Source organism: Scardinius erythrophthalmus (genome assembly GCF_964197995.2).
Source record: "Scardinius erythrophthalmus genome assembly, chromosome: 23".
NCBI lineage: Eukaryota > Metazoa > Chordata > Actinopteri > Cypriniformes > Leuciscidae > Scardinius > Scardinius erythrophthalmus.
This window is the reverse complement of record NC_138243.1, coordinates 24,318,358-24,346,011: the sequence shown is the minus strand read 5'-3', so window position 1 is coordinate 24,346,011 and position 27,654 is coordinate 24,318,358. Positions and strand designations below refer to the sequence as shown.

Here is a 27,654-nt window from a genome sequence, read left to right as displayed (position 1 = left end):
TGTCTACATTTTTTCCTGCTATCTATCATTCCTTTCGCATTCTGACTGCCACTGTTGGATGGAAAATAGCCACTGTCTTTTGCTACTCGCCGCTGAATTTTGTCCTAGAATTGCCCGGGTTGAATTCTGCTGCTTCATAATAAGGCAATTTATAAGCAAATAGCTCCTGGAAAGAGCTGGATTGACATAATGTGTGCTGTGAGTTTGTTCTACTGAGCACAAGTTGATCGAGAGCCATAAAGCAGCCAATTAAACAGGTGTGCAGAATGTGTTATGTTGCTCTCTGGTTAGTGTGCCGCAGCGCTGAATGATCGATTAACTAACCTCACAGTCTAAATCACTCATGAGAGGCCACTTCATGTATGCATGCTGGCACAACACTTATGAAAAGAGAATATTGCTGAATTGCAAAATGGTGATATTGTGGTATGTATTTTTGAGTATATAATGAGCTAATACGCCGGTACTGGGACAGGTTTAGGCTTTTTTCTTGGCTTCTAAATGAAGAATTTCAAGATGAAAAGATATATTCTGCCACCTAGTGGCCAAAGGATGCATATATATATATATATATATTTATACCCATATCTCTTTCTTAGCGTTTTTCCCGCTCATTTACAGGGTCCGCTTCATATATATATCATTGCTATCTATCTATATAGAAATATTAATACAATACAATACAATACAATAATATAATAATACTAATACAATAATGCTAACATATATTTTATTTATTATTACTAATATATATATAGAGAGAGAGGACCATAGTGGGACACCTAAAGACCCATGGTCCCAATCTCAGGAAAGTAATGCTATTTCAGGCACTTTCTGGGGTCTGAGCTTTACCTCCGTCTGGTAGGTTGGCCCAGTAGATGATGCGGAAACCCTGTAGAACACCATTAAGAGCTTCCCTGGATGGAGTCTGCCAGGACAGAGAGATGCTTTCTGGGGAGGCGGCGGTGGCCACAACCTTCTCTGGAGCTCTGCCGGGTACTGAGAGCAAAAGAGACATACAAAACCATCTCAGAAACTGACAGAACAGCATAATTACTCACAGAATATGTATAGTAGGTGTGGATGAACTGAAATTGACTAATAACTTGAATTGGGTTGATTTCGAGACAGTCCTTACAAGAATTGTAAGAATTGTAAGCATTTCCAGTGGCCACTAGATGGCAGCAAATATTTCAAATGCGAATGGCTGCATCCGAAATCGCATTCTTCCCTACTATATAGTAGGTGAAAAACAGTATGTGACAAAAGAAGTATAACCAAATTCACAGTACTCATAAAAGATTAGGCAAAAAGTACAGCAGATTCTGAAGTGTGAAGCGACGTAATGATAATGACAACATGATGAATGTAGTACGTCCGGATTACACATACTACACACACTCATCCTACATAGAACATACTTTTTTAGCAGTCATGAAGTAATTACTTATTCAAAATAAGTACCTACTCAAGAGAGTATTTGATTTCGGACGCAGCTCTTGATGCATATAATGGAATATCTGACGATACATTTTTTAAGGATTGATTAAAGATAAAAACTGTTTACATTAATTAATTCATTTATAGATCATCCAAAAAGTGGTCTGTTCATCATGTGAATGACTCCAATGGCTTACCGTCCTCCATTGTTGTTGCCCGGACCTCACTGGAAGCAGGTCCCGGACCGGCACTGTTACTGGCCTGCACCACCACCTCATACTCTGTGAACTTCTTCAAGTTGTTGAGGCTCAGGGACTCGGTCTCTCCCGTGGCCTCCATACTGATGCAGACGAACTGGTGACTGCCGTTGATGGAGTGTTCTCGATGGCACACCTGATATCCTCTGATCACGCCATTCTGGAGATGTTTCAGTGGTGCCTACAGATGATGAAATTATATTTGGAATAATGTCTTCATTAGCTAATTATAGTCATATTTCATGGTTAAACATTCTCTCCACATCAACATTAAAAATATTTGAACATATATAATTTAATATATATATGTATATTATTTGATTTTATATATATAAATATATATATATATATATTATACTGTATATATATTTATTTATTTATATGTATATATATATGTATGTATATATATATATATATATATATATATACACACTGTATATATACATACATACATACATATATATATACAGTATATACATACATATATATATATATATATATATATATATATATATATATACAGTGCTATGCATAAGTTTAGACACCAATGCTAAAGTTGACTAAAAAGAGGAATAAAAAAATCATCTTTTGGAAATTGAACTTAATGCCTTGATTTAAAAAATAGGAAAAATAGAACCTTTAAGGACACCAATTTTCTTTGTGAATGAATAATGTATCGTAAATAAATAAATGTTCTTCCTGAAAATACAGGGTGCATAAGTTTGGACACCCCTATGTTAAATTCCCATAGAGGCGGGCAGATTTTTATTTTTAAAGGCCAGTTACTTCATGGATCCAGGATACTATGCATCCTGATAAAGTTCCCTTGGCCTTTGGAATTAAAATAGCCCCACATCATCACATAGCCTTCACCATACCTAGAGACTGGCATGGTTTTATTTCAGTTAGCCTAATAGCTAGTTTGATTTGCATTGAGAGATGATCTTATGGAAAGTGCGTCTGAGCGCGTTGTTGTCTTTGGAGCTCCATCGATTGATTTATAATTCTTGATTTCTCTTTAAACTCACTTACAACGAACATTTTCTACTTTTCCTCACCTCATAGTTATAACGCGGATTGTTGAGCAGACGCGTCTCAAGCCTTGTGATCCAACGCTGGATACTCTTATAGGTTACGTCCGTGGATCACGGCTGAACGCGTCTTCTCCGCACTCATTTAAGTTACAAACAAACATTTTTTCGCCTATCGTGCGTCTACTCTACACCCGTACCACTGAAAAGACGGATTATATCCAAGACTTAAGCCATAAATTAGTATTAATATTGATAGCACCACTGGTAGCGTCGTTGCTAACTTAACTTACTGTCCATCTGTTAAAATGGCGAATATATCAAATGTAAGTAGTCTACCTTTTGGTGCAGGTGAGGACACATTTGAGCTGCACGCGGTGCAGTCTGAGCTGGAAGCTGTTGAGAAACAGATCCACGACCTTTTAGTAAGAAAAGCCGAGCTGAGAGACCGGCGTTTGGCTCTCGAAACATCACGTGCCGAAGCACACAAATCAGAGATTAATGTTACTAACCCGCTGACTCCGACCTCGTCTACTCCGTGCGTTCCTCAACATCGGTCCCGAACGTCAAGGTCGCGATCAGCCATGGTCTCGTTCACTCCGGCTCCAACATGCCATCACGAAGCCTGGATTTTTCCGCAGCGGAAGTCGCGAGTCAGGTCTAGACCAAGAAAACTCTCTCCGACCCTCCCGGTTTTCGAGATATCCACACAAAACCGCTTCTCCCCTCTTCGCGAAACAGAACGCGATGCTGTGATCATCGGCGATTCCATCGTTCGACACGTACACGTTACGTTAAATAAAAGTAAGGTGCATAGTCACTGCTTTCCTGGTGCTCGTGTTTCTGAAATCGCTGCTCACGTTCCCGAGATTCTGAACGAGCGCGTCGGAACCGTTGTCCTGCACGCGGGAGGGGCCGACATCAGACTGCGCCAAACGGAGGTTTTGAAGAAAGACTTCAGGAATCTGATCGATACGGTACGCAGCACATCGCCTGATATAACGATTATTGTGTCAGGACCGCTTCCCACGTATCGACTAGGTCATGAAAAGTTTAGTAGATTATTTGCGCTTAATGAATGGTTAATGTCATGGTGCAATGAGCAGAAACTTCTCTTTGTAAATAATTGGAATCTGTTTTGGGAGCGTCCTAGGCTTTACCGTGCTGATGGCTTACACCCAAGCAGATTCGGATCGGATCTTCTGTCAGATAACATCTCCAAAATGTTAAATACCTTTTGACTAGTAAACAAAAGTCCAAATCATAGTCTCTGCTGCACCAATTTAACTGATATAAATAGTGTAGAACATTGCATAGAAACTGTGTCTATTCCTCGTTTAGTGAGATCAAATCATAAATCTACTGCAGGATCTAGAAAAAATCTAATTGTTATTAAACCAGAAAATGTTGCTATTGGTAATCAAAAACAATTTTTAAAGCTAGGTCTTCTAAACATTAGATCACTCACACCTAAGGCAGTTATTGTAAATGAAATAGTCACAGATAATAGCTTCGATGTACTTTGCCTTACTGAAACCTGGCTTAAACCAAATGATTATTTTGGTTTAAATGAGTCTACTCCAGCAGGATACTCCTATAAGCACGAGCCCCGTCTGAATGGTCGTGGCGGCGGTGTTGCAACAATCTATAGAGATTTTCTCAATGTTACTCAGAAAACGGGTTATAAGTTTATTTCATTTGAAGTACTTGTACTAAATGTTACGCTCTTAGATGTTCGAAAAACATCCCTATTATCTCTAGCCTTGGCTACCGTATATAGACCGCCTGGGCCTTACGCTGATTTCCTAAAAGAGTTTGCAGATTTTCTCTCAGACCTATTAGTTAACTTCGATAAAGCATTAATTGTTGGAGACTTTAATATCCATGTAGATAATCAAAATGATGCGTTAGGGGCTGCGTTTACAGATTTATTAAACTCCTTTGGGGTCAAGCAAAACATTACCGGACCGACTCATCGATTTAATCATACACTCGATTTAATTATATCACATGGAACCGATCCAACCGATATAGATATCATTCCACAAAGTGACGATGTCACTGACCATTACATGGTAACTTGCATATTACGTACTCCTGTAATATATCATGCTGCGCCGCGTTATCGATTAGGCAGAACAATCCTTCCATCCACCATAGATAATTTTTCAAACAGCTTATCGGATCTGTCTCAGCTGCTCAGTGAACCCAAACAAACAGATGAACTTGAGGAATTAACTAGCACTATGAGCACCATTCTCTCTGGATCATTGGATATTGTTGCGCCCATTAGATTAAAAAAGGTCAGAGAGAAAAGTAAAGCACCATGGTACAACAGTACTACGCGTGTTCTAAAGAGAGAAACCCGTAATTTAGAGCGTAAATGGAAACAAACCAACTTAGAGGTCTTTAGAATCGCATGGAAAGACAGTATGTCACGTTATAAAAAGGCCCTAAAAGCGGCCAGGGCTGAGCATCTACGCAAACTAATAGAAAACAACCATAACAATCCTAAGTTCTTATTTAACACCGTGGCGAGACTAACAAATAAACAGATGTCTCCTGAACAAAGTATTCCATTACAGTTTAGTAGTAATGATTTCATGAAGTTCTTCACTGAGAAAATAGAAAACATCAGAACCACAATTGTAAACGTTCAATCCTCAATCGCGCCTTATAATTCAGCCTCAATTATCACGCCGCAAGAACAATTACAGTGCTTTTCAACTATAGAACAAAAAGAGTTAAATAAATTTATAATTTCCTCTAAAACAACAACATGTTTATTAGATCCCATACCAACTAAACTATTGAAAGAAGTGTTACCTGTAGTGGAAGAGCCTCTCCTCAATATTATTAACTCGTCTTTATCTTTAGGTTATGTTCCAAAAACATTTAAACTGGCAGTTATAAAACCTCTCATTAAGAAACCACAATTAGATCCGAATAATCTAGTAAATTATAGACCCATTTCAAATCTACCTTTTATGTCTAAAATACTAGAAAAAGTTGTGTCCGCTCAACTGGGCTCTTTCTTACAAGAAAATGACACCTATGAAAAGTTTCAGTCTGGATTCAGGCCGCATCATAGCACTGAAACTGCGCTCGTTAAAATCACAAATGATTTACTTTTAGCTTCTGACCAAGGCTGTATCTCAATATTAGTTTTACTTGATCTTAGTGCTGCGTTCGATACTATAGATCATACAATACTCTTAGATCGACTACAAAATTATACTGGTGTTCAAGGACAAGCATTAAGCTGGTTTAGATCGTATTTATCTGACCGCTACCATTTTGTTTATTTAAATGGAGAAAAATCTATCATAACTCCAGTAAACTATGGAGTGCCGCAGGGATCTGTGTTAGGCCCTCTATTATTCTCAATATATATGCTACCACTTGGAAATATTATAAGGAAACATGGAATTAGTTTCCATTGTTATGCTGATGACACTCAAATCTATATTTCATCACGGCCAGATGAAAACGCTAAATTATCCAAATTGACAGAGTGTGTTAAAGATATAAAAGATTGGATGACGCATAATTTTCTTTTATTAAATCCAGACAAGACAGAGGTACTACTTATCGGTTCAAAAAACCACACACAAAACCTCTCACAATACAACTTTAACATAGTAGGATGTCCTGTTACTTCATCCTCTACAGTAAAAGACCTGGGTGTTATATTAGACTGCAACCTGTCTTTTGAAAATCATATTTCATATGTTACAAGAACAGCCTTTTTCCACCTTAGAAACATTGCTAAGCTACGTAATATGCTATCAGTTTCTGACGCAGAAAAGTTAGTTCATGCATTCATGACCTCGAGACTAGATTACTGTAATGCGTTATTAGCCGGTTGTCCTGCATCCTTAATAAACAAGCTACAGTTAGTCCAAAATGCCGCCGCTAGAGTTCTAACTAGATCAAGAAAATATGATCATATAACACCGATTTTATCATCCCTACATTGGTTACCTATAAAGTCCCGTATTAATTACAAGGTATTGCTACTGACTTATAAAGCCCTAAACGGCTTAGCTCCAGTCTATTTAACCGATCTTCTATCGCCCTATAATCCATCGCGCTCTTTAAGGTCACTAAATTCGAGGCTTTTGGTCATACCTAGGATATCTAGGTCCACCAAAGGAGGGAGAGCATTTTCACATTTAGCACCAAAACTCTGGAATAGTCTTCCGGATACTGTTCGTTGCTCAGACTCGCTCTCCCAGTTTAAAACTAGATTAAAGACGCATCTCTTCAGCCAGGCATTCATATAATACTTTTAATCCTACAGTTAAATCCGACCTCTAGTTCATAAACGCCAGAGGAGAACTGGCCCCCGACTGAGCCCGGGTTCTCCCAAGGTTTTTTTTTTTCTCCATTAGGTCACCTGATGGAGTTTTTCGGTTCCTTGCCACTGTTGCCTTTGGCTTGCTCAGTTGGGGATATTTGGGGATATTTAATTAAATTAATCAATCAACGATACTATTGATCAGCATTACCGAACGTAGACGTTCCACTAGAAACAAACATTGATGTATTGTTCTAATTTATTACTGTGAAGCTGCTTTGATACAACCTGTGTTGTGAAAAGCGCTATATAAATAAACTTGACTTGACTTGACTTGAAAGTACCCCATGCCAATCTCTAGGTATGATGAAGGGTGTGTGAGGATGTGGGGCTATTTTAATTCCAAAAGCCAAGGGAACTTTATCAGGATGCATTCAATGGACCGTTCAATGACGGTCTACTATATATATATATATATATATATATATATATATATATATATATTTTTTTTTTTTTTTTTTTGTTATTGCTATACTGCATATCTCTTCTTGATACCCAGAAAAAAAAAAACGTTTTTGGAATTTAGTAATTTTTCATATTACATTGAAAACATTACATTGTCCAGAGCATAAGAAACTATAACTAAAATAAAATAAAATAAAAATTAAATAATATTTTATTCATATGTTATGCTGTGTCGTCTGTAGTGGACACCATGTCTCAGTTGTTTAAAAAATAAAATTACATGAAATTACATGTATCGGCAAAAACAATAGGATTTTTTTTCATTCACTAATCAATTTTTAGGTTTCAGGATTTTGTATAAAGATGATTCTCAATTATGTAATGAAAGATATAATGGAAATAATTGATAATATACCATTTTACTTTATGCAGTATGTGGGTAAAAGGGCCATAGATGGGCAGTGCCATTCAATACAATGCATCTAACACTGTATCTAATTTGCATATTAATGTGTTCTTGAGGCAACAAGTAATGAAAAAATAAGTGTAATAAAGGGAGTAATAATTGGCAACATTTTCATAATAATATCTAATATTTCATAGTAATATTGATGTATAATTTATTTCCCTATTCACTTATTGTGTCTCCCAAAATACCTAATAAACATGATTTCCTGGTGTCTCTACAGTAGACATGTACAGTATGAAATCAATGCCCTGTTTTGTAACAGAAAGTCATACTTTGATTAGAAACCCCATAACATTTTCCCGAGATGTTGATTTATGACAAACATTTTTTTTTAAAAATTGACGATTTAAATGATAATTGCGAAATACGATCTTATTTCCATAAGAGTGCTAAATTTGATCACTAAATTAATGTCAGTCATTTTTAAAGACCAAGTAGAAGTTGTTGAAACCTCCAAACATTATCTCTGAAAAGCCCTGAATGTGCTTTTTAGATGCTGTGACAAACTGTGACGTGTATATACACATATATAAAAAATCTTGACAAAAGTCTTTCCCTGGGTCCCAGGAGGACCAATATAAACACACACTTCAACAAAACAGCATTGATACAGTCATAATACACTGTGGCCTACCTTCCATGTAACTTTTATGCTTTGGGAGGTGATGGCTTCCAGCGTCACGTCTTGGGGAGGTCCTTCTGGATCTAGAGCGGTCAAACATTCACACTGTTTAGCGTGATCTGATATCTGCAGTCATATTTCTCATAAACAGTGGCACCAGCACTCATCAGTATCAGCTTATCAGTCACTCTCCTGTAATGTCACCCTAGACCACCAGTTGGCAGTATTGCATCATAATTGCTTCTCTGTGTCAAGTGATAGAACAGTTCAACAGGAAGTGAAACATTAACAATATGCGTGCATTAATATTTGTTCTATAAATAAAAAAGCCCATCAAAAAGCCCTAAAAGACAGCCCAATACAGTTTAAATATCAGAAATAGGATGAAAGAGTAACGCGCACAGTGCACTGATGAAATGTGGGACTACATAATAATACCAGAGACGTGAAGTCAATTTGATTTCACATCACAACTATGACTAATAAATCACACCTGCTTCATCAGTGGTCACGGTGAGCTCGTTGCTGGGTTCGCTGTCCCCAATGTGGTTCTTCGCAAAAATGCGGATGTTGTAGGTGGACGATGGGTGGAGTTCAATGATGGTCGCCTGGTTTAAGGTGGGAGAAACATCTCTGGTCCTGCGAGCTCTTTCCCAAGTTTCTGTTTATGGGTAGAGACGTGCAAATGGTTGAAAACATATCTGGATCTCATGTGTCAGCTGATCAGCTTTATTTATTGCCATTTTAATCTCAATTACAAGGTTTATGATGATCTATTCATGCCAACCAAGGGATATTTCACCGCTGGATGAATGTGTATTTAAATTGGGTCATTTCTGTTGTAGAAATGTGAAATTATTTTAGAAGTTGGTGCCTTCTAGACTGAGAAAAGCCAGAAAATGTATTTTTGGCTCATGTGGATGAAAGACAACAACTCCCAGAATGCACTTGCTTCGCTGCCCTACGAGGCCACTCCCAAGCCACGCCTACCGGTTACAGAGGGCAGTATCGGAAGAAATTATACACCTAGGCTACTAGTTGACTCGAAACTGAAAAGACGGCGTTTTATCGTGAGGTCCCCCTATGGGCGAGTTAAAAACATGCGGAACTAGCTCCTCCTACTGGCTGTAGTCTCTCGCCTCTGGCCAAAAAAGCCTCCGATGACGCAAAATGACGATTTTTCAGACACACAAGACAGAAATCTCTCGTCTCAGGGGGACATGAGGGAGGGAAGCATGGTCATTCGAAAACCTGTTCACGTACCTGTTTTATTTTTGCACTCAATATCGTAGCCGGTGATTGGACTGTTTCCATCGAATCCCATGGTCCAGCGGAGGGCGATGGTCCTCTCTTTCACCTCACGAATCTCCACTTTAGGAGGCTCTGGTGGCTCTGAGCATTGAACGAAAAGGCTCTCAGATTCTCAGAGGCTTTGGATCCCTCCCCGCATTTAAACAATGACATTTAAATCAGGAGATTTTCCTCAAGAGTCTCGTTTCAAATGCCTAATAAATCCCCAGAATCTCCACCCAAGCCCAGGTGATTTTCCGGCTGCTTACCTTGAACCGTTAACTGAAGGATGCCTCTGTCTTCACCATAAGAGTTAATGGCGTGACAGGAGAAGAACCCAGAATCCTCTCTCATCGTTGGATAGATCTGAAATATAATTCAAATAAAAATAGAACTAAAATTCAAATATAAATTCAATATAATAATAACATTTTGTTAACAGAACTTTTACATTACAAATGTAAACTACTATAGTAATGTAAACTACATTACATTACTAATGTTACATTTAAAACTCCAACATTCAAAAGGAATTACTTTTATTTGAGAAGAATGCATTCAATTGATCAAAAGTGACACTAAAGCCATTTATAATGTTACAAAAAATTTGATTTTAAAGAAATGTTTTTATTCATTTATATTTTCTATTCATCAAAGAATCCTGAAATAAAACGTATCACGGTTTCCACATAAATATGAAGCAGTACAACTTTTTTCAGCATTGATTATAAAAATAATTGAGGAGCAAATCAGCATATTAGAATGATTTCTGGAACCAAAAGGAATCAATTATATTTTAAAACATATTTAAATTATTTAAAAAAAGAAAAACATACTAACCCGAAACGTTTAAACAGTAATGTCTATAATAATACTAAGTAAAACTACTATATATTATTATTAAATATTTATTATTATTATTTCAATATAATAGTGAGTATGTGTATGTGAAGGACCTGATCACCCTTTAAACAATTAATTAGTAATCAAACTAGCCTTCAGACTTAAACCAAGGAAATATTTTCAACTAGGTATAAAGAATTGTTTCATTTCGAAATATGTAAATCGGCCAAGCATGAAAAATGACAATGCACAAATGAAGAAGCCGACCTGCAGGGTGGAGACGACCTCGTCGCCGACGTTCTTGACTGTGACCGTGTGCCGCCACATGTCTGGATTGATCATATGCGACTGCTTCTCCTTTTCCACCTCCTTCTCCCATCTAACCATGATGGGCTTCTCACCGTGGGCCTTGCAGCTCATCTCGATCTTCTCTCCTTTCGTTGCCAGAGAGTTGTTGGGATACGATGTTATCATGGCCGGAACTGAGAAGGAGAAAATAAAATGCATCATGAGGACACATGCCATCACTGCGAGTGATGAATGAGCGAGTTTTTCTCATGACATCAGTGACTTTTAACTTACACTCGTGCAAGTGCCATGTAACGTTTTGCAACAGCAAGGATCAGAACACTTTCCTACTCCAGACAAGGTAAATGTTTCACAGCTCTATGGCAAATACAAGATTGAATGTGATGCTTTATGCAGAGGTACAGTTATTATCCCACACACACGTTCCTCACAGGCATTCATTGGGGAATCGGAGCACCAGGCGGGTACGTGGGAGCGCCGGTGCAGCGTGTGATGTGATTGAGTGTGTCAGGTTGAAAGTCCCGACCGTTTACATGTCATCTCTTATTCACTCCAGCAATTCTCAGCATAGCAGCCAAAAAAAATAATGTTTTATTTTGTTTACATCCCTGATTTTAAAACATCTCATATTTTATGGTTTTTACATGTATTAAATATTTTTCGTATACATTTTTTTAAATATTAAAATGACAATTTTTAAAGTTGCTTGTTTTTCAGTCTTATATCACACTATGCCAAGTAGCATTATCCACATGCTGCATGGGAAAAAATAGTAATTTATAAGAAATATCCCCATCATTTCTTTTTTTTAAATGTAGTTCCTTTAATGACATCATCATCCAGGAAGTGACATCATTATTAGAGGGAAAACAAGAGTACAAACATCAATAGCTAATACAAGAGAGGTGACAAAAAAATGGTGTTGTTAACTAAAACTAAAAATAGTTTTCAGTAACTGAAATTGATATAATATAATATAATATAATATAATATAATATAATATAATATAATATAATATAATATAATATAATAGTCACACTTAGTCTGTCTGTGTTTCACAGATTTTTAGTTAGTATTCATTGGTTCCTGTTCTCCTTTGTTCTGTTCCTGCCAATCATGTGTCGTCATGGTAACTTATGATTTGTCATTCTGTCCAGCTGTGTTTACCGTATTATCGTCTGTATACAATCACCCCGTGACAATAATATAATATAATATAATATAATATAATATAATATAATATAATATAATATAATATAATATAATATAATATTAATATAATATAATATAATATAATATAATAGTCACACTTAGTCTGTCTGTGTTTCACAGATTTTTAGTTAGTATTCATTGGTTCCTGTTCTCCTTTGTTCTGTTCCTGCCAATCATGTGTCGTCATGGTAACTTATGATTTGTCATTCTGTCCAGCTGTGTTTACCGTATTATCGTCTGTATACAATCACCCCGTGACAATAATATAATATAATATAATATAATATAATATAATATAATATAATATAATCTGTAATATAATGTAAAATAATATAATATAATGTGCCCCTGTATGTGCCCCTGTTCCCTACAACCCGTGACACTATAATATATTAATATTATATAATATTGTGAATAACTGTTTTTTTGTATGTTTAAGTTGAAGTACTAAAAATACTCAAACTAAAATAAAAATAAAAAAGCTATACAAAAATATAAATAAAATTATATTTATATATTATATTTATTATTATATTATATTTATATATTATATTTATTTTGAGACCCCCCCCCCCCCCCATATGTTATGTATATTACAAAAATATACATAACATATAAGAAACAAACAAAAAAAAAAACATTCCAAATATGAATTTGTGAAACATGACCCTTTGTGATTGTGGCATCTTTTTTTTCTTTTTTTTTTTTAGTTTGTTGAATGTGCATTATTTGTGCATTATGAATGTCCGAATATTTTTTTTTTGGCATGACTTGAGCAAAAAGTTACAATACGAGTATGATTAATATCAACATTTCAGAAGATATCCCAAATAACTGCATATTGACACCCCATAAGCTAACAGTCACTGAGCATGTCTACCCTGTTAGCGTTTTCATTTGTAAACACTGAGAGTACACGTGCAAGTCTCTTAATACGACTACAGTTGATCAGAGGATAAAAATGAAGCTGCACAGTCCCCCACTAAAAGACGCAGGCAGCCTAAACTGGCATCCTATTTCTTATCCCGGCCGAGAGCTCGGGAGTTATGTGATTATCCAGAATAAAACACTAAAGAGGGAAGTAGGCTCTGTGTTGGAGGGGCAGCCGCATCTTCCCTCAGGCTTCGAGCTGTCTTCATCATGACTGCATAATTGCTGTGTTGATGTATTTCTTTAATATCCAGCAGAATTATAAGCAGCAGTTGGACTGAAAGGGAAGGTGCTAATTCCCCTCCTGAGATCCAGACAGAAGAACGGTGTGTTGCTGGGCAGGAACTTGCTCTCCGGCTGTAGGAGTGATTTACGTCTCTTCTGAATCCTCTCGGAATGATTCAGGCTCGTTTTACTCATTCATTTAGGGGTCGTAAATGGACAAAAACGATCCGCGTTAGGCTGCTTTTGAGCGTGCACATTATTATGTTTTTTGCATGTGTCACGAAAACACACATTTACACACAGTTTCTCAAGGTAGTTGCTTTCATACTCTGGTCTATCAGGGGCATAGAAAGTGATGTTCAGCCATCCCGAGAGAAAGAATCAGATAACAACACAGATTCAGCATTATTTACCTGAGAGAAAAAATGAATCCCTGATCATGAATTTGACAAAAACACTTCACAACTTGTGTTCTCTTTAGTCAAAGAAAACTGTATCAGAGTATAAAAGGTTCATTAAAACAGTGTATCTGCCAACATTAATGTGTTAACTTATGTAATACATTTATTTAACACATTTATGTTACCCAAACTGTTTATAAAGCTGACAAAACGCGTTCAAATTTAATACACAAATCATAACTGGATTCTACTTTACTAAGAGTAAAAAGGACAGCAAATTTATTTATAAATCAAATGTTCATTTCAGTCTATGTTTGGCACAATTTCATTATAGAAATATTACTGGTGAAACACACTATTGATGGTACTAACGTTAATGAGAACCAGTGTATGACTGTATGATCTGCGGCATCAATTTTTGTAACAAACTAGTTTGTTTTCCTTCCTTAAGAAGAACTTAATGTATTGTAACTGATTTTACAACACTTTGAAATTAAGTTTTGTGTGTTGGGTTTTTTTTATAGAATTTTTTACTTCATCGGAATGGAATGAAACTTGATAAAGGTTTCGGAACTTGCTATGTGAAGAAAAAAAAAAAAAAAAAAAATCATGGACATGATTAGAAATGGTTAAATGGTCCTGAAAAAATAGTCACACAAAAAATTACCGCATTGGAAATCAATGGGAAAATAATTTAATCTAGTGGAAACGTTTGGTACTGCGCCCAAACCAAATTTTACTGAAAACTAATTTTTTGAGGTATCAACCTCAAATTTGGATCTATCTATCCATATCTCTCTCTCTATCTCTTTCTCTCCATCCATCCATCCCTCTCTCTCTCTCTCTCTCTCTCTCCCCATCATCTATCTATCTATCTATCTATCTATCTATCTATCTATCTATCTATCTATCTAGCTATCTCACTCCATCCATCCATCCATCCATCCATCCATCCATCCATCCATCCATCCATCCCTCTCTCTCTCTCTCTCTCTCTCTCTCTCTCTCTCTCTCTCTCTCTCTCTCTCTCTCTCTCTCTCTCTCTCTCTCTCTCTCTCTCTCTCTCTCTCTCTCTCTCTCTATCTATCTATCTATCTATCTATCTATCTATATATATATATATATATATATATATATATATATATATATATATATATATATATATCCATCCATCCATCCATCCATCCATCCATCCATCCATCCATCTATCTAAAAACAGAGCTCATTTTCAGATGTGTGTCCTTGACAGGTCTAGCTGACTGAGATGCAGTAGGAGTCTGTGGTCTCTGGTTTATATCCAGTCCGCAGGGAATCCTGGCTGCTTTCCTCACCCCCTCCCATGAGAGCCCCCCCCCACCCCCCTTTCACCTGGACACGTTACCATGCCAACCAGCTCCGGCCTGCCTGCTCTCCCCCAGCTGTAAGAGGGTGCTGTCAATGGAGGACAAGAATAGAACAAACATCCAGAATTGATTTTCAGAGGAGAGCAGTTACTAGCCTGCATGTCTGTATCATGGATCCGAGGCTGAATATCTTTCTCTGAGAGGATGACGCTGGTAATTTCGTCCTTTTTCATTCCTTTTCGGAATGAGAAAAAAATAGCACGAGAGGAAAAGAACGATTGTGTGTTGTTTAATGTCTTGATGTGTATAAGGCTGGAGGGGTTGTCAAACTAATCAGTCTAATTAGGTCACAAGGGTCAGAATTGACAGTTTGCTTTGCACAGCTCTATGACATTTGACCCCAAACTATCAATCCACACATAAATCTGTGAATCGGAGACACGTTTGCCGCATGTTTGGTGCAGACACAGGGAAATGATCCAGTTTTTCTTGTACAGAAAAAAATTTTTTTTTAAAGCTGAACATTAAAGTTTACAAAAAAGATATTGTTTATTTTACATGATAACCTTCAGTGCTCCAAGAGAGGGGCATGTTGCCATACTATAAGGGGTAAGTTGTCACAATGAAAATTGCCATTTAACCTTCTTAAACTTAAAACAATTATAATAGACTAAATAATAATGTAAAAGACAGCTTGCAAAAAAATTAAATCAATATTTCAAACCACAGTTCAAAATAATATATATATATATATACACACACAATATTTATAATAGAATTTCTAAAAGATTTATAGAAGTAAAAATAAATAACAATGCATAATACTTCTACAGTATTTATACATTTTTGTTATGTTAATTTCAACATTAACTAATATATTTTCATCAAAATGTATCTGTTCATAATAAATATCTGTAAACATTATTTAATGCTTTGTAAACTAACATGAACAATGAGCAATTTATCTTTATTAATTAACATTAACAAAGGTTAATAAATGCTGTAAAATATATATTTCTCATTTTTGGTTTGTGTTAACTATATAATGCAGTGTTACATACACTATACATAGCCTACACTATAAGTGTATTTTATATATTTAATATTTATAATGTAAATTTATATAAAAAAGATTAATTATTCATAAATAATGTGTAAATATAATAAATATAAAAAAATGCCAAACATATTATTTCTAATATGTTAAAAATGAACACTGCTTTGTTTCTAGGGCGCATAACCAAATGCTACAAATGAAACAGGAATGACTGGAGCTGGAGATGGAGGCTTCCTCCAGTGTAATGTCTCTCCTGTCTTAGTCTCATAGCGGCTCCTGACTCCCCGCAGGCTTTCTGAGGGCACCCATCATCCCCTATCGCATCAGCGCTCAGGGCTGTGTGTGGTGGATGTAGGCCAAGACCCTCCGCCTCACTGGGCTGGCGGGCAGATTACATCCATGTGTACAGCATCCCCTGCCCCACGATGCACTGGGGTAAACAGTGAGCTGACTGGTTAAGTGGCCGTGTTCATCGCGGCCTGATATCCTCCTTTACTGCACCATTGGGCTTTGCGTGGAGAATGAGCCGCATCATGATACGGGAAATGGAAAAGCTTGCGGCCAATCAGAGTGAAGGAGGGGAGGGATTATAGTAAAACAGCCATTGACGTTACATTCCATTATGTCTCGTTATATAGAGAGTTTCTTGGGATTATCAGCTGTTTTTTTCTCAGCAGGATTTCCTGAAAATTGCACTGTACGGTCAAGCAACAGTGCCTCTACACTCTACATCGCATACTATTATACCAAAATACTTACGTAAAAAAAAGTTATGCATTTGAATTACATCGCTAACATCAGCAGAGTACTAATAGCAAGGCACATTGTAAGCTAAGCATTAAAGGTGCAGTAAGCGGTTTCTGAGAAACGCTATTGAAAAGTGGATTAGACCGAGCACCACAACAGACTTGTAGCCAATCAGCAGTAGGGGGCGTGTCCACTCATGATGGGGGAGGAGAGAGAGTGAGCAAGATAGAGATTTGATTGTAGAAAGAAAGACTGTAGAAAGAGATGGCTGAGAGACATTACAAAAGAGAAAAGCTCAGAGGAATATCACTGGAAAAAGAAGGGTTATGATCAGGCAAGAGCTTAAGGAGCTGTGTTAATATTAGAAAAGCTTTCCAGCGCTGGAGAGACTGAAGCGGGAAGGCCTGAAAAAGGACGCTGAGGTTGGTTTGTTTCTGCTCCATACATCAGAAGCATTGGTTTTGCAATGTTTCACAGAACCAAAATATTCTGTTGTTGTAATACTAGCTAGTAGCAGAACAATTTTGAGTATCATTGTTTGTCTGGAGCTGGTGTGCTGATGCTGGCGACTAACAGCGAACTCTTGCTTGTATATACTCTTGTATTTTCATTTTTTTGTTCTTCCTTGTCATTCGTTCCTCATCTTCACTTTATTTTTTTGCAAAATATTTATTTTGCTGCGCTTTAGCTATGATAAATAGTCATCTACTCACAGAGAGCTTGGGCATTTTGGGGGCAGAGCAATAAAGGGTGGGTTTGTTTGGGCAGATCAACAGTGTTTCTCAGCAATCGCTCACTGCACCTGCAATAACTAATTGGAGATTAAAATAATAGCATATTTGTCTCATTTTAAATAAACACAAAGTAGGAAATTTACTTTTGCTGTGGTTAAAAGTTCAGTGATGTATATACTGTTGATATGGCAACTAGCAAGTTAAAGTTTCGTTGTGATAGCATGTGTGGAAACGTTTAAAGGGGTCATATAATGGTACATGCACTTTTACAAGTTGATTGTACTGAAATGTGTGTTGGCAGTGCCTGTACACAACCTTCATAAAATGATAAAAATCCATCCAGTGTTTTTTTTTTTATCTTCTTATATGTTTTCCCCTCTCTCAAATCAAGCCGTTCGACCGTGTGACGTCACACGGTCGGACGCCCCTCCCACGATTGTTGATTGACAGCAGCGTTTCAACACAGACCCGCCCTCGCTCGTGAGCGAGCTGTCAATCATAGTCCGCGCGTCATTGTTGATACGCTGGAGCACTGTCTATGAGCAGAATGGCTTCTAAGCGATTGTGGTGTTCTGTTCTTGGGTGTAATAAGGTACACAGCAGTCATTTTGATGTTCCTAAATCCGAACCGCTGAAGACGCAGTGGCTGAGTTTTGTTTTCGAAGGGAATATTCCCCACGATCAACGTCAATGCTTTCATGTTTGCGTGAATCATTTCACACACCAGACTGCTTTATAAACGAAGGTCAGTATAAAGCTGGTTTTGCTAAAAAGCTGCTCCTGAAAAAAGGATCGGTACCAACTATTCGTGTTCCTGCTGCACCTCAAGAAGAACTGAAGTGAGTGTAACGTTTTATTAACCTTTACATTAATCTTTATATTAATCTGTGCAAATCGCTAGCACGCTTCACAATGAATGCGGCTAAGGTTTACACTAAGGGTACATTACGGCATGTTTTCTATGTACGACGTTCTCAATATAATTCATAATCCCACGGTTATAATGAACAATGCGTTATGGTTATTGTGTTATGGTTATAACAAACGGTGTACGCACAGAACAGAGGGGCGGGGTGAGCAAAGCTCATTATCATTTAAAGACACATGCACTTAGACGGCGTGCTGAAAACAGCTGTTTGTGACCAGGTAAAATGTGTGTTTTCTTACAATAGTAATGAGAATTTTTAATTAAAGTATATTACAAACTTTTAATTTAGACCCTAAAGAATCATATTAGCTTGTACAAAAATGGCATTATATGACCCCTTTAAACGATGTGTGTTAAAACTAGCCTCGCGTAGCATGCCCAGATTGTGACCTAAATCCCATTTTTGGCCAAAATCTGGGGTATACAAAAGAATGCAATGCACAGAATATTCTTTCCTCAATCTGATCTTCGTTTGGAAGCCTTTTCCCACCCTGTTTCTGCTGTTCAAAAATAAAAAGGTATAAAAACATTATTGCATCTTTATTTTTAGCAATTATTGTTAATTGAACCCCACTCAATGAATTAAACATGCACTGTGGCATACATGAAATTAATAAAATAATCTGTTTCTGATTAAATAAAATATGTCTACACTCTATATACCACACCATAAGCAGTACACTCATCTTCCATTCCAAATACAGCATGCAAACCTTTCATAATCTTCTTTTACAACACTATATATAAAAAAACAGCACTTAGATATGTATTTCTCACAAAGAACTTAAAACAACTCAACTGAAAAACTTAAACTTTTTTTTGTAGTAAGTAGAGTTTCTAATCAGGTTTGAGTATTGAGTAATGGATGTAAGAATTTTTCCTGTTTTGTTCCAGAAGGATCCGATTCTCTCCTATTCTGTGGCTATGGGGACATGAACCGAACTCTCAGCACTGATCAGGGTTGATCTTAATGAGGAGCTTGTTTTGCGGTAAACTGAAGAGATCGCAGCAGACCCTGAAACAAACCTCTCAGGGAGACTCGAGTTACACCAGCGAGCCACAACAACAGACCTGTACCTCCGGGAGCAGAGCTTTCCACACAAACACGACGACAAGCCTGTACGACAGTATTTCACCTGTCAGCCTGATCGATCTCTCTGAGAACAGAGTGAGTGTTGTAACACGACATGAGAAGGAGACGGCAGAGAGAATAGGGTGTAAGGGAGGGAGCATGAAGAAGAGGTTGTATTGGGCAGAGAGAGCGGCTCTGCAGGGAAGCTCCTGCTGCGTGCTGATAAGAGCAGGGTGTGAAAATAAGTCTCTCTAACATCACACTCTGATCAAATGAGAACGCAGCCTCCTTTGCATAGGCAGACAGGGAATAGTCGGATAACCCGACATTAAAACAGTTCATTTAGCTGCCGTGTCACAAGCTGTAGAAAAACACTGTTAAATCAAATGGATTTCAGCATTTATTTGAGTCACACAAGTGTATAAAGATATTACTGCATTTTATATAAACATCTTTGATGAAGTCAACATGAAATCAAAACTGACCCAATTTACTTTCTACAAATACACGTTCCAGGTCTTATTATAATAGCCTAAATCTTATTATATTCAGTGTTGGGGGTGATGCATCCCAAGTAACGCGAGTAATGTAATCAGATTACTTTTTTGTCACTAGTAAAGTAACATATTACTTTTAAATTTACAACAAAATATCTGAGTTACTTTAAGTAAGTAACACAAGTTGCTTTGTTTTCCAGTTTATTAAGTCTGTGTGAAAAAACAGTAAAATGCAAACTCAGAATATTACGCAAACCTGCAATTAGGTCATGTGTCTACTAAATAGTTTTTTCCCCGAGGCTAGCGTATTTACAGTAGCGTGACGAGTTGCCGAGCGACTATTTCTTTCGACTATTGACTATTTTTTGGTAAAACACTTTTTACCCAGTCGTCCAATCAGAGTGGAGGAGGGGCGGGACAATTACCACATGACCGACGGTAATATTCTGCTTGTACAAAGATCTCAAAATCTATTTATAAATAGAAAAAATTATAAAAAAATTTAATACAGAAAAATATATTTTAAAATACGCTATTTTACTCTGAAATACATCATATTGTGTACAAGTTTCATGTTGACTTTTAAATGAACACCATTTCTCCTATACTCTATCATCTACTTTGAATTTATAATTGAAAAAACTCTCACAACCATTTTTGGAATATAATCTGAAGCAATATTTACTGCTTTTTCTCTCCCTATGTGTGTACTGTATGTGTGTGGTAACAGAGTGTAACAGAGAGTGGGTGGAAACAGAAAAAGTGAGACATGCACACACACATTAAGCACATTGAAAGCACAAGCCTTTCCACATGTCAGCTCCTACAGGAGTTCACAGTGTAATGAGGGGGAAAAGGGTTTTGGCTACTCGTGGATAAACACCCACATGTGTCTAAGGCAGACAAAGAGACTTTTACTGCAGAAACCCTCTCAACCTGACACAGACAACTCTGGTTTACACTTAATATCTACAATAATGATACAAAGAATAATTCCAATCCCTCACAATACAAAAAGCTGTGACCCAAACACACATTTGATTGGTTTTGCAGAAGGTTGTTGGTTTACGCCGCATAAGGGTCACTCTGTGAACTTTCACCATAGTGTCCTTAGGATGTTTAACCCAATGGATTGTCAAAACAAATGGACAAGTGTCTCTTGTACCTCATAACAAACACCTAAATATTCACCTCAATATGGCTGAGAGGTTAGAATTTTACCGGAACTGCAAAGCGAACCGTCAAAACAATCATCTTTCATTCAGTACAATATTGTTTCTTACTTTTCACGTTGAGGTACATGGACTTGCTGACATCGGCTCCCACATCATTGCTGACCTTGCACAGGTAATAACCTGCGTCCTCCTCAAGAACATGCTTTATCAGTAGTGAGCCATTCCCGAGCAGCTGGACCCTGAAGCCGGAGTTTAGAGCAATGGGTTGAAACTGGGGCACCCCAGCACCTGGCAAAGAGAGGAAGACGTCCTCTAGTTAAAGCGCCAAAAAAAACAGTGACATCATACTTTCCCCCCCTTTTTTTAACCACTGGCATATTGTTTTAAAATGTAAAAAATAAAATAAAATTGTGCACTTTATTCGTAAAAAATAAATTTACTTTTAGATTTAATCATTTAGCAGATGGAATATTTCCTTCAGCTGAGACACTTCAGATGCACTCTGTTCGCCATGATTGTTTTGAATTGCTTGAAATATTATTGAAATCACTTCAAAATGGAAAATACAGTTAAGTGGAACATGCAGCACAAGTCTGTCATATAGGCTACATAAAAACATAACGAGAACATTATAATTGTGTGCTTGGGACATGGCTTTTAATAGTAAGACTTTTGTTTTTGTAATCAGGCCCTCAAAAATTCTGCAAAAATGTGCAAATATATCAAAATATATCAGTTAACAGCTTTCAAATATAAAGAATTATCGGATATCGGTATCGGCCAAAATCAATCAATCTATCTATCTATCTATCTATCTATCTATCTATCTATCTATCTATCTATCTATCTATCTATCTATCTATCTATCTATCTATCTATCTATCTATCTATCTATCTATCTATCTATCCATCTATCTATCTATCCCCCCCATCTCTCCGGCAAATTGCTTTCAAATCTAAAAAAAAGTGACATTTATTCTTAAAACAACAAAAAGCTATTCTGCCAGTGTTCCAAGAAAAACAAACTTAATTCAAGGTATATTCCCTGAAAACAAATTGTATTACATACGTTGTATCTTACACTATTTTGTTTCTCAAGCAAGTGAGAAAGTAAGTAAGTGCTTTTAAGAATGATTATACATTTTTCAAGACAAAATACCAATTAAGAAATTAATTTTTGCATGCAAAGTTCCAGTTGTCAGTGAAGCCAAGTACCTTTGGAGTATTTCCACTCAATAGTTGGCCGTGGCTCTCCATCCGCAGAGCAGTTCAAGATGACAGATTTACCGTAGATTCCATCCTGGTCTTGAGGCTGCACTTTGAACCTTGGTGGAACTACAAAAAAATCCACAAATCACATTCAAGTTGTGTCTTTGTGAAAGTTTCTCAATTTATAATACAAAAAAAGGATGCTTAACATTTAGTCTTACCTCTAACAATGAGCTGACTCTGGTATTTGACGACAGCGGCATCGTTTTGTGCGATGCAGGTGTAGGTGCCGTTGTGCACCCGCTGGAGGTTGGAGATACGCATGGAGCTGGTGAAGTCGATGTTGTCGATGGTAACACCCAGACTGGCATTAATGGGCTTTCCATCTTTCTCCCAGGTGATAGAGATGGGAAGGTCACCTGAGCGCACAACGCAGGGCACGAAGACGCGATGGCCGATGGAATATCGTGGGAATTCGAAAGGCTGGATAAAGGGAGGCACTGACGACAACCAGAGAACATTGTTAAATATTGCTACTGAACAGGACTTTTTAACGACATTATTCAACTCATTTTACTTCAGATGTCAAGTATCACTAGCTACCTTTCACAGTGACGTGGACACTCTGGTTCTTGAACAGCTGGGGCTGAACGAGCACATGGCAGCTGTACTCTCCTTCGTCCAGTTCTTTCTGCACGTTCAGCAGCTTCAGCGTGCCGTTGTTCTCGAACGCCCTTTGACGGTCATTAGAAGGGAGGAGGTTGGAGTTCTTGTACCATTTGATGGAGTAATATGGGTAACCAATCACATGGCAGTGAATGTACATGTCCCGCCCCGCTATAGCTGTGAGGTTTTTCATTGGTCGTATGTCAGCAGAACCTTTAAGCGTACAAAAAAGAAACACTTCTCTTTAAAAGAATATTGACATTGTGATGGAAATCCAATTTGCATAAAATGTAGCAAAAAAAGAAAGAAAATATAGATTTATGGATTATGGATGAGGGCCTTTCTAAGATCAAAGAAAGAAAAAGACAACACAAAGTAAACAATTAAGAGGGTAGTTTGATACTCCTAAACTTAAAGTCCAACTGAAATCAAAATTGACCCTATTTACTTTGTTAGCGCACATTACTGGTCTTGTGGTGAAAAATTAATCCGTGCAAGTTAATACACAGAAAAAAATGGTTTGCCGTCGTAATCTTTAATCAAAGTCTGAAAAGTTACTTCCGGTCTGGAATGGCGTTCCTTCTCTGATGACGTAGGTTTGACGGCTTGGGTTGGGAAACGCTTAACCACTCCCCTCAAACCGTTAGTCTGCTATGAGCGAGAGATGGAGAGGAGGAGCGCTAGAGTAAAACCCTGCCCTCTGTTCAATATTCCGTTTCACTGGGAAATACGTCACAACACTGGAGAAAAGTCGTTTGCAACTTCCGGTTCACGCGGACTTTAACTGTTTCTCACACATTGCATGCCTTTTTATACCATCAGAGATTGACATTAACACTACTAGCCACTTTTATGTGTAATACACATATTTTTCAATGGCAGTCTTTTAAAAAGGCATCTGAAAAATTAAACTAAGTGCAATGTAGTGTTGTCAAAAATATAGATTTTTCGAGACATATCAATACTGAAATATCTGAAATGCTTCCAATACAAATTTTCCTCAGAATAGATACACAACACCAGCTGCTCTTTTTCTTTCTCTCAACTCTCCGACAGCGAGTTACACACAAACCCGCCTCCCCTCACTCACTCATTTAATTTGCTCCGGATGAATATTGTTGGTGGCTTCTGGCTTGAATTTTGGCGTGGTATTGTGTGTATTGCACATAATTTTACTCATTCCCTGATTCATTTTTGTGCTCACAGCCGCCTCTCAGTACTAAATTGAGTTCTTTTTCGCTGCATATTGCGCTTAAACGGACAAATACACACAAAGTAGTGTCAAAATGCGGGCTTGGCGAGTATTCACGTAAACACATTCAGTTATGTTTTAAGTGTACATAAACAGTTGAGAAAAAGAAAACGCATGTGTAACTGTATAATGGATCCGTGCGTCAGTCTTAAAGTGACAGCAGCCTAATATACCTGTGCCAACTTATAAGATAATATTGAAAATATCTATATGGCAGTTTTTCCCTATGGTATTGAAGTCAAAATAGTGGCTAGTGAAAATGCTGAGTGGCTACTAACATTGGATAACCACTAGTCACAGTAGCTGATGAGCAAAAAAGTTCATATCAAGCCCTGTATACCACTGTGAAAAAGAAGTGTGCTTAATTGTATTGAATGTGTACTTGTAGTGTACTTCAAATCTTAGAAGTATATTGTTAAAAAACTGTACTAGCTGATCATGTACTTTTTTTTAATAATGTCCGATTAAAAGTTTTACTTTAGAGTAGATTTTAAATCATTTTGTTTTAATAATCCTATGACACCTATTTTGATTTGTTGACTAACATACAAAAGCACATGTAAAGTACTTGATTATAATTGTAACTGTAGTGTGTTACTGTACATTAGATTTAAATTAGTGGGTCAGAAGAGGCAGTCAAAATGTCATTATTAGCTAAAATATAAATATAAAATAATATAAAATACATATCAATTTAAACTAATACATGCATAACATGCAATTAACTGTCAGAAAACAATACATTCAGTTCACATTTCCATTATAAGAACGCCATTTCAAAATATGCTAAAGTGTACTTCATTTTCACAAGGATAATATGAAGTCTCCAGAGGATATTGTTTAAAATATAGATATAAGGACACTTAAAAACTTCTTGAGATCTACAACCGTGGTTTGAGGAAAACAAAAACACACACAGCCATATGAAAGAGTGAACATGACCAAAAAAAGCAACTAAAAGAATAAAAAGCTCAGCAGAAATGAAATAACAGCAGATGTTAGTCAGGCCCTCGTCTCATGTATGAATTTGAGATGAGCAGAATGAAATATACGTATATGTGTGTGTTTTGGAGGAGTCGAACTGACAAGCACCTCTTACGTTTATTCGAGCCTGGTAGGAGACCGTCCCTGCAGAGTTGTTGCCGGTGCAGCGATAGACCCCGCTGTCACGGACCTGGGTGTGGGAGATGTTCAGGTAGCTGACCACGTTCCCCTCCGCCGTTATACTGTGACCGATGCGGTGCCGACTGTCCTTCGTGATGACGTCATCGTCCAGCGTCCAGGTGACGGCGGGCTGTGGAGTTCCCTTGACGTGGCACATCAAGGAGACAAACTCGTTCGGACCGACCACTTTCTCGCTGAAGGCGGACAGGATCTTAGGGGTTCCGTCTGCGGACAGAGAGGTTTTTATTAAGCTTTAAGAAATCAAAATGCAACCAAAATGAAAAGGCCGGGACAGTGCTGACCTTCTAAAATGACTTGCACGAAGTCCTGAGCTGACATTTTGGCTTTCCTGGCAAAGCATTGGTACGCTCCACCATCGCTCTTCGCCATCCCGTCCATCACAAGGTTCTCCTTATTGATCCCGTTCATTCGTACGTTGGCGCCGGCAATGATCTTGTCGCCGTTGCGGTACCAAGAGAGCTCAAACTCATCTGAACCAGTAACACTGCAGGATAGCGACACCTGGCTGCCCACGCTGCCTTTCACCTTTCGCGGACTGACCACCACTTTAAGAGGTTCTGGAACACCACAGTGGCATTATTTATGTCTGCTTCATCAATGGGATATTAAGAATTCACTGACTCAAAAAAAAACAAGTAATAAAAACTCAGTGAGTGTTTTAGCGCAATTTTCTGCCGTCATGGGATCACAACACTAAGAGATAGTAAATCTTTTCCTGGATTTTTTTTGTGCGTTCCCGAGATTAGACCTTCCTTAACATAATGCCGAAAACCCGAAGTCTCTAGGTGGTCTGGTTGAGGAGTAGATAGAAGTGCAAGATTGGTGCGCACAGACAGAACAGAAATCATGAGTTAACAATCGCAATTTTGTCCGGTGGAAAATTGCGCTAAAAATGTTGGAATGAGAAACATATATACCTTTTACCGTGAGGCGACCTATGACCTCTGCGTTTCCGAAGCTGTTCCACACTTCACACAAGTAGCTGCCGCTGTCACTGGGCTGGGCTCTCTCGATCAGCAGGCCCGTCACGCTCTGACGGAAACGCGAGTCTGATTCCAGTGGTCTGTTGTTCTTCAGCCAGCGGTATTTTGGTGTGGGGTGTCCGGAGGCCTTGCACGGGAGCTCCACCCTGTGGGACGCCATGACCTCCCGCTTCTCAAACCCATCGAGGACCGCAGGCGCTGAGTTTGTAGGATCTATTAAATATAAGTGTTCATTTATATATAATTTTAAACATCTATCTATCTATCTATCTATCTATCTATCTATCTATCTATCTATCTATCTATCTATCTATCTATCTATCTATCTATCTATCTATCTATCTATCTATCTATCTATCTATCTATCTATTATCTATCTATCTATCTATCCATCCATCCATCCATCCGGCTGTCTATCTATCTGTCTCTCCATCCATTCATCTGTCTATCCATCCGTCATCCATCCATCCATCCGGCTCTCTGTCTGTCTGTCTGTCTGTCTGTCTATCCATCCATCCAACCATCCATCCATCCATCCATCCGGCTCTCTGTCTGTCTGTCTGTCTGTCTATCCATCCATCCAACCATCCATCCATCCATCCATCCATCCATCCATCCATCCATCCAACCATCCATCCATCCATCCATCCATCCATCCATCCATCCATCCATCCATCCATCCATCTGGCTGTCTATCTATCTGTCTCTCCATCCATTCATCTGTCTATCCATCCATCGCCCATCCATCCATCCATCCATCCGGCTCTCTGTCTGTCTGTCTGTCCGTCCATCCATCCATCCATCCATCCATCCGGCTTGCTGTCTGTCTGTCTGTGTATCCATCCATCCATCCAACCAACCATCCATTCATTCATCCATCCATCCATCCATCTGGCTGTCTATCTATCTGTCTCTCCATCCATTCATCTGTCTATCCATCCATCGCCCATCCATCCATCCATCCATCCATCCATCCATCCATCCATCCATCCATCCGGCTCTCTGTCTGTCT

The 27,654-nt window shown here is 37.9% G+C and overlaps 1 protein-coding gene across 2 annotated transcripts in view; it reads right to left on the bottom strand.

Annotated features, from left to right (window-relative positions):
- dscama (Down syndrome cell adhesion molecule a) overlaps nt 1-27,654 on the bottom strand; it is a gene marked incomplete at both ends in the record, with an annotated part of 82,523 nt that overhangs the window by 13,440 nt on the left and 41,429 nt on the right. For both annotated transcript variants that reach the window (XM_081353706.1, XM_081353707.1), the window contains 14 exons: nt 853-999; nt 1,638-1,878; nt 8,597-8,667; nt 9,078-9,245; nt 9,848-9,976; nt 10,144-10,240; nt 10,985-11,199; nt 21,456-21,635; nt 22,563-22,682; nt 22,778-23,056; nt 23,160-23,435; nt 25,567-25,863; nt 25,941-26,216; nt 26,577-26,855. In XM_081353706.1, the coding sequence (XP_081209832.1) occupies nt 853-999; nt 1,638-1,878; nt 8,597-8,667; nt 9,078-9,245; nt 9,848-9,976; nt 10,144-10,240; nt 10,985-11,199; nt 21,456-21,635; nt 22,563-22,682; nt 22,778-23,056; nt 23,160-23,435; nt 25,567-25,863; nt 25,941-26,216; nt 26,577-26,855 (2,775 nt within the window). The remainder of the gene's footprint in view (nt 1-852; nt 1,000-1,637; nt 1,879-8,596; nt 8,668-9,077; nt 9,246-9,847; nt 9,977-10,143; nt 10,241-10,984; nt 11,200-21,455; nt 21,636-22,562; nt 22,683-22,777; nt 23,057-23,159; nt 23,436-25,566; nt 25,864-25,940; nt 26,217-26,576; nt 26,856-27,654) is intronic.